This window comes from Anas platyrhynchos, chromosome 30 (assembly GCF_047663525.1).
Source record: "Anas platyrhynchos isolate ZD024472 breed Pekin duck chromosome 30, IASCAAS_PekinDuck_T2T, whole genome shotgun sequence".
Taxonomy (NCBI): Eukaryota; Metazoa; Chordata; class Aves; order Anseriformes; family Anatidae; genus Anas; species Anas platyrhynchos.
Genome location: NC_092616.1, coordinates 3,507,103 through 3,512,955, shown reverse-complemented (window position 1 = coordinate 3,512,955; position 5,853 = coordinate 3,507,103). Strand labels below are relative to the sequence as shown.

At 50.2% G+C, this 5,853-nt stretch overlaps 1 protein-coding gene across 1 annotated transcript; it reads right to left on the bottom strand.

The window, feature by feature from the left end:
- Positions 1–254: 254 nt before the first annotated feature.
- Positions 255–1,199, bottom strand: LOC119714671 (olfactory receptor 14C36-like). The gene has a single exon (XM_038171649.2). The coding sequence runs from the start codon at positions 1,197–1,199 to the stop codon at positions 255–257; it is 945 nt and encodes a 314-aa protein (XP_038027577.2).
- Positions 1,200–5,853: the final 4,654 nt, after the last annotated feature.

Genomic DNA, 5,853 nt, shown 5'->3' with positions numbered 1-5,853 from the left:
GTTTAAATACACAGAGAGGCTGGCTCCTTGTTTATGCAGAGCCTCAGGATCACATAAGGTATGTTGGGACTTAAGTGAAAGGGGATGAAGAATGGCATTTCTTTGTGGAAAACAGTATCACAGGGGGAAAATGGAAAAAAAAAAAAAAAGTCTTCTAGAAGTAAAACCAGGCAGGCTTAGCCTGTCATGACATAAACCACAATTCATGTATAGAAGAAGCAAAAGAAGCAGTCTATAGCTGCTGAAGGGTCCAATTAATTTCCTGAGCAAATCCTGATAAACATCCATGACATCACTTTCCTAATGGCATTCTTGAGCTCCTGGTTTCTCATGCTGTAGATGAGGGGGTTCACTGCTGGGGGCATCACTGCATATAGAACAGCCATTATCATGTCCAGGGATGAAGAGGAGATAGTGGGAGGCTTCAGGTAGGCAGATACACCAGTGCTAACTAGCAGGGAGACCACAACCAGGTGAGGGAGGCACGTGGAAAAGGCTTTGTGGCGTCCCTGCTCAGAGGGCATCCTCAGCACAGCCCTGAAGATCTGCACATAGGACAGCACAATGAATACAAAACACCCCAAAACCAGAATGCCACTGAATGCGAGAAGTCCAACTTCCCTCAGGTAGGAGTCTGAGCAGGAGATTTTTAGGATCTGTGTGATTTCACAGAAGAACTGGTCCACAGCATTGCCTTGGCAGAGGGGCAGGGAAAATGTATTGGCAGTGTGCAGTAGAGCATAGAGAAATCCACTGCCCCACGCAGCTGCTGCCATCTGGGCACAAACTCTGCTGCCCAGAAAGGTCCCATAGTGCAGGGGCTTGCAGATGGCAACGTAGCGGTCATAGGCCATGACAGTGAGAAGAAACAAATCTGCCGACATGAGAAAAGGAAAAAGAAAGACCTGTGCAGCACATCCTTCATAGGAAATGGTCCTGGTATCATGAAGAGAATTGGCCATGGCTTTGGGGACAGTGGTAGAGATGCAGCCCATGTCGAGGAGGGCGAGGTTGAGGAGGAAGAAGTACATGGGGGTGTGCAGGCGGTGGTCGCAGGCTACGGCGGTGAGGATGAGGCCGTTGCCCAGAAGGGCAGCCAGGTAGATGCCCAGGAAAAGCGCGAAGTGCAGGAGCTGCAGCTCCCGCATGTCTGCAAATGGCAGGAGGAGGAACTCAGTGATGAAGCTGCTGTTGGACATCTGATCCTCCTGGACAACGGGGACTACCCAAGGAAGAAAAGACCACAATAATTAAGAGAGACATCTCTGAGAAAAACCTACTCCACTTCTCACTGAAAAACCCACACAGTGACTTTCCCATTTCTGAGACTTTCCTGCTGCTCTGTTGCTTGAGCTTTGGATGTTGCTGGAGGAAGGTGTCACTGGGAGCAGGGGACACTGCTGTGGACTGTGGAGGAGTCACGCCTGCTTACAAGTCTAAACATAAAGAAATCAGGAGTGACCTCTGATTAAGTCTACCTCTGATGTATGTAGAATTCCCAGCATTACCATTCTCAACACTCTTGACTGCCAAACAGCATTTATGTTTTAATTTGTTTCAACTGCATCTGTGACACTCTTCTGAGTTTTTTGAGGGTAGAAAACCCTGGCATTTTTCCTACATTCCAGGTGAGATTTTGTGAATGTTCTATGAGGATTTTGTGAAGTGCAGTGAGGATAACCAGTCTGTCCATCTACCCTGGTCTCAGCCAGATTCCTCTAGGGCTCAGTCGAGTTACCCACATTGAGCTGCTCAATGATTGTGGCCTCCAGAATGTCTGGGAAAATGATTCAGCTTTTTCCTTCCCTCCAGACTGCATTGCCCCAAGCCCCAGAGTTTAGAAGGGGGTTTGGGCACTTCTCCTCTAAGGGCGGATCTGCGTGGTGGGACCAAGAGGGTCAGAGCTTGAGCTGCAGCTGAATGCCAGATCTGCAGGGAGCCATAAAACAACACTAGGTGTAGGAGCAGAGAGAAACAGCACAAGGCTTCTGCCAGGGGAGGCAAGGCCAGGGAGGGACTGACAAGAACTCAGGAGACTCTGCTCTGCTGGAGGTTCTGCTGCTGAAGTTATGAGTCATGTCCTCAATCCTGTGAGCTAGGGGACAGACAGACAGGTAGCAGAGTACTCTGCTAACACTGTCCTACCATTCTCTGCCCATGGCTCTGCTGCCTGCAGCTGTCCCTGCCTGCAGCTGGGTCTCTGTCCCCATGCCTCCTGCCTGCAGCTCACAGCCCCCATCCCACCCGCTGGGTGCTCAGCTCTGCCCTGCAGACACCTCCTGGCAGCAGGGCTCTGCCCAGGGGCAGCTCGCTGGGGACACGTCCTAGAGCCCAGGGCACACAGACCCTGCTGACAGTGCATGTGAGGTGGTGGAGCTTTCTAGGGGCTGAGGGGAAAGAAAAGATCCTTGTAACCTCTCAGCCATCATGGAGTCTCAGGCACTTCTTGGAACTAACAGCATATATTTCTATTACATCTGAGGCAAGTAGAGAAGATTGAAAGTTCAGGAGGCTCACAAAAGCTGTGACTGAAGCTTAAATCCTCTACCTTATCCCGGCTGTTGCAAAGCCCCCTTGGATACACCCTGGTTGTGCTGTGTTTTTGTGAGCAGGCTGCCCCAGGTAGCAGCCTCCCACCAGAAGCAGGACCCTGCCCTACTGGAAGGGCTCCTTCCACCCGCAGCTTCTCCCCGCAGCGCCCTGGGCAGCTCCCCGGGCAGGCTGAGTGCTGAGCCTGGCAGGCGGCAGAGGCCCTGCCCCGGCACACAGCCCCTGGGGCACAGCAGGGACCCTGCTCTGCACCACAGCCCTGGACACCCCTGCCTGCACCCCCGGCTTCACAGCTTGCAGCTGGCCCATGAGAAGGGAGCCCTCGGGGCCTGGACAATGACCCTATGGCAGGGAACCCCTGTGTTGGAGCATGTCCTTCTCTCCAAGAAATAAACACTCTCTGTCTACAGCCTCATCTGCTCTGGAATAATCCCGGTCTAGGGCACATCCAGGATACTCCAGTGCATTGCAATGCACTCAGACTTACCATGTTAAGGGTTGCAAGCATTGCTTTTCCAGTATACTCTCAGCTTTCTAACAATCCATGCAGTCTTTAACAACTCTCCCTTCTCTGTCCTCCCAGTGCCAGCTGCAGGCAGTGCCCCCAGCCCTGCTGCGCTGTGCACAGGAGCTGCTCCTGGGCAGAGCTGTCTCTCTGCAGTGCTGCTCGCTTGCCACGAGCTCCCCTTGGGCCCAGCTCAGCAGCAGAGGCCCAGCCCAAGGCCTCCCTTGCTCTGCTCCCCACCAGGCTCCCTGCACATGGCCCTGGGGCTGCAGGGAAACCTTCCGGGAAACAGCCTGGTGGAATCCCTTGGGCTCCCTCCCTCCCCTGGGCACACACACTTCTTCACAACAGGCTCATTTTTCCTAACAGAAAACCAATTAAGTGTAACAATCACATCTTGTCCCAGTGTCAGTTTGGACATCGAGTCATAGTCAGGGTCTGACCTTCATCCGCACTTGAGGAAAGAATTCAGCAGAGTCAGTTGAGGTATCTCATGCTGGCTGTAATTCTTGGGGTTGGAAGGCGTCTCAGCTCCCTCCCCTGTCTGGCACAGACCCATAGGAGCTGGGATTCCTCTTACCACCAGTTCAGGTGTCCCCAACATAGGCACCTTAATGTGAATTACTAAGCTACAATAGCTCCTTAGTGGAGATGGAGGACAGGCAGGAGCTGTTCAGATGGAAATACCTGCTGAAATTTGTGTTTGATCCTATGTGAGTCAGGTGGAGGCATTCCTTTGGGTAACTAAAGGCAGCAGATACCAACGTGTAGGACAACTGAACCTGTCCCTACTCCTTATGTGCAGGGCAGCCTGCAGAGGCTTTCAGCAGAGCAAAAGGAGTCATGTGTCACAGGCAGAGCTAAACCTACTTTGTTCTCTTTTAAATGTTCTCTTTTTTCCTTTCTCTTCTACACGGCCCTTGGCTGAAATGGCTGTTGTGTCTCGGACATCTCCATAGGGCCTCAGCTCTCACCAGCCAGGTCTCCCTGCTCTTTGTGCCTTGAGGCAGGACTCTGCAGGGCTACAAGAGGTGGTGGGTGGGGATAAAATCCGTGGTTACTTTGCAAACTACACCCTTAACAGTCCATGGGACCTAGGGGACTGCATCCAAGGGTACAGGGAGAGTGTTCTGGCCTGAAGGTACTGGCTCCTTATGATCCCAGGAAGGGATCAGACAACAGCATTCAGGTGCTGTAAGAGATCATTTAAATGCTCTTAGAGCTAAGACTATAAGGAGAGAAGACTATAGAGGATCTGTTGAATTTGGTGTGACTTCATTCTAGACACAATACTCCACCGTTAGTCTCAGATCTCCATTACATGTTTGCACTGACCCTATGGGATTATTAAAGGTGAACAAATTTTGCTGATCAGTCCTTGGCTCTCCAGTTGATGAATCTGCATATATATGGGAATCAGGGAATCTTGGATGGTGCCATAATGCCACTGGTGCACCATTTGGGTAGCTACTGGCACGTCGACCCTCAGCAACCCCACAATTGAAGGATCCTGTGAGGCACCGGGCAAGGTAGAAAACTGTTGAATGTGCATAAATCACCATAAATCACCTCCAGCATGGCCAATTCCATCAGATATGGGCTGCCTCTCTCCCTGGTCGTCCATTTGCCTGGGTGACATACAACATCTTCCTTGAAGGGATACCTTTCCTTTATACCTGACAGGAGTTACCTCAAGAGAGGGAGGATTTGTGCCCTCTTTGCAATTGCTTTGTCAATGCCCCCTTCCCTGGGGAAGGATCCCAGCTGCTTGGCTTCCCTGCCCTCTAATTCCAGGCTACCAGCCCTGTTATCCCAGTATCGGAGCAGCCAGGTGACAATGTGCTGGCCTAGATGATGGCTGAAATCTAATCACACATCCCACAGCTCCCCAAGGAATAGTGATCTGGAGCTTACTGCTCCTTTTATGTTATCTTTGTTTTCATCTACTTTTTCCTGTGATGGCTCTACTTGGGAGTAGCCTGCCTCCTCTTCTTCTTCCTCCTTCCCTGTATGAGTAGGAGCTTCTTTCCTAGCTAAACAAGCTGATTTTGTCTCTCCTGTTTCTTCTCATGTATATGTATGACTGATAGAGACACAGGTTGCTTCTCTGGCCCAGTCACAGGGATTGGAGTACTGTAGATTTCAACTCAGTAAGCATAGGCCAAGCCCCAGCACATTGCAGTGATTTCTGTCACTTTGGAATTGCCAGGGTGATGACACTCCCTATTCAAGCACTTTAGCTCTTTTTATTTTTTTTTTTATTTATTTTTTTTAGGATTCTGCACTTCTTCAGCGGTGAAGTTATAAAGCATTGGAGGTGCCCACAGTTCTAGGTGCCTGCCCAAATCCTCCCACACACCCTGCCCCTCATAATTATCCTGCCTCAGGGCAGATCATTGTGTGGCATTCTGAAATAGTTTACTCTAACCTTAAACAAAACCCGAAACACATTCAGGACACATAACAATAGGTACAGGCTGGTTTGAACATTCCAAGGATTCCAAGTTTCGAAGAGCTATTGTAACTAGCTGTGGGGAGAAGAAGTGTCCCCTCTCATCCCTTCCATAGATTGGCTCCCCGGGGAGAAAAGTAAAGACTGTTAATTATAAATAGTTTCTGAGAGAAAGTTCCTCGAGCATGGAGGTGACAGCAATGCTGAGTACAACTACCAGATTTGTCTCATGACCAGTAATTTTATCACAACATAAGGCAGTGTTAGGCCATAGAGTAAACTAATAACCATAAACGAACCCCCACAAAGGATAAACAGCACAACAGGGAACACACACAATATGTAT

Bases quoted from the DNA above. Each gene is read 5' to 3' on its own strand.
- LOC119714671 (XM_038171649.2), bottom strand. From the start codon at position 1,199: ATGTCCAACAGCAGCTTCATCACTGAGTTCCTCCTCCTGCCATTTGCA.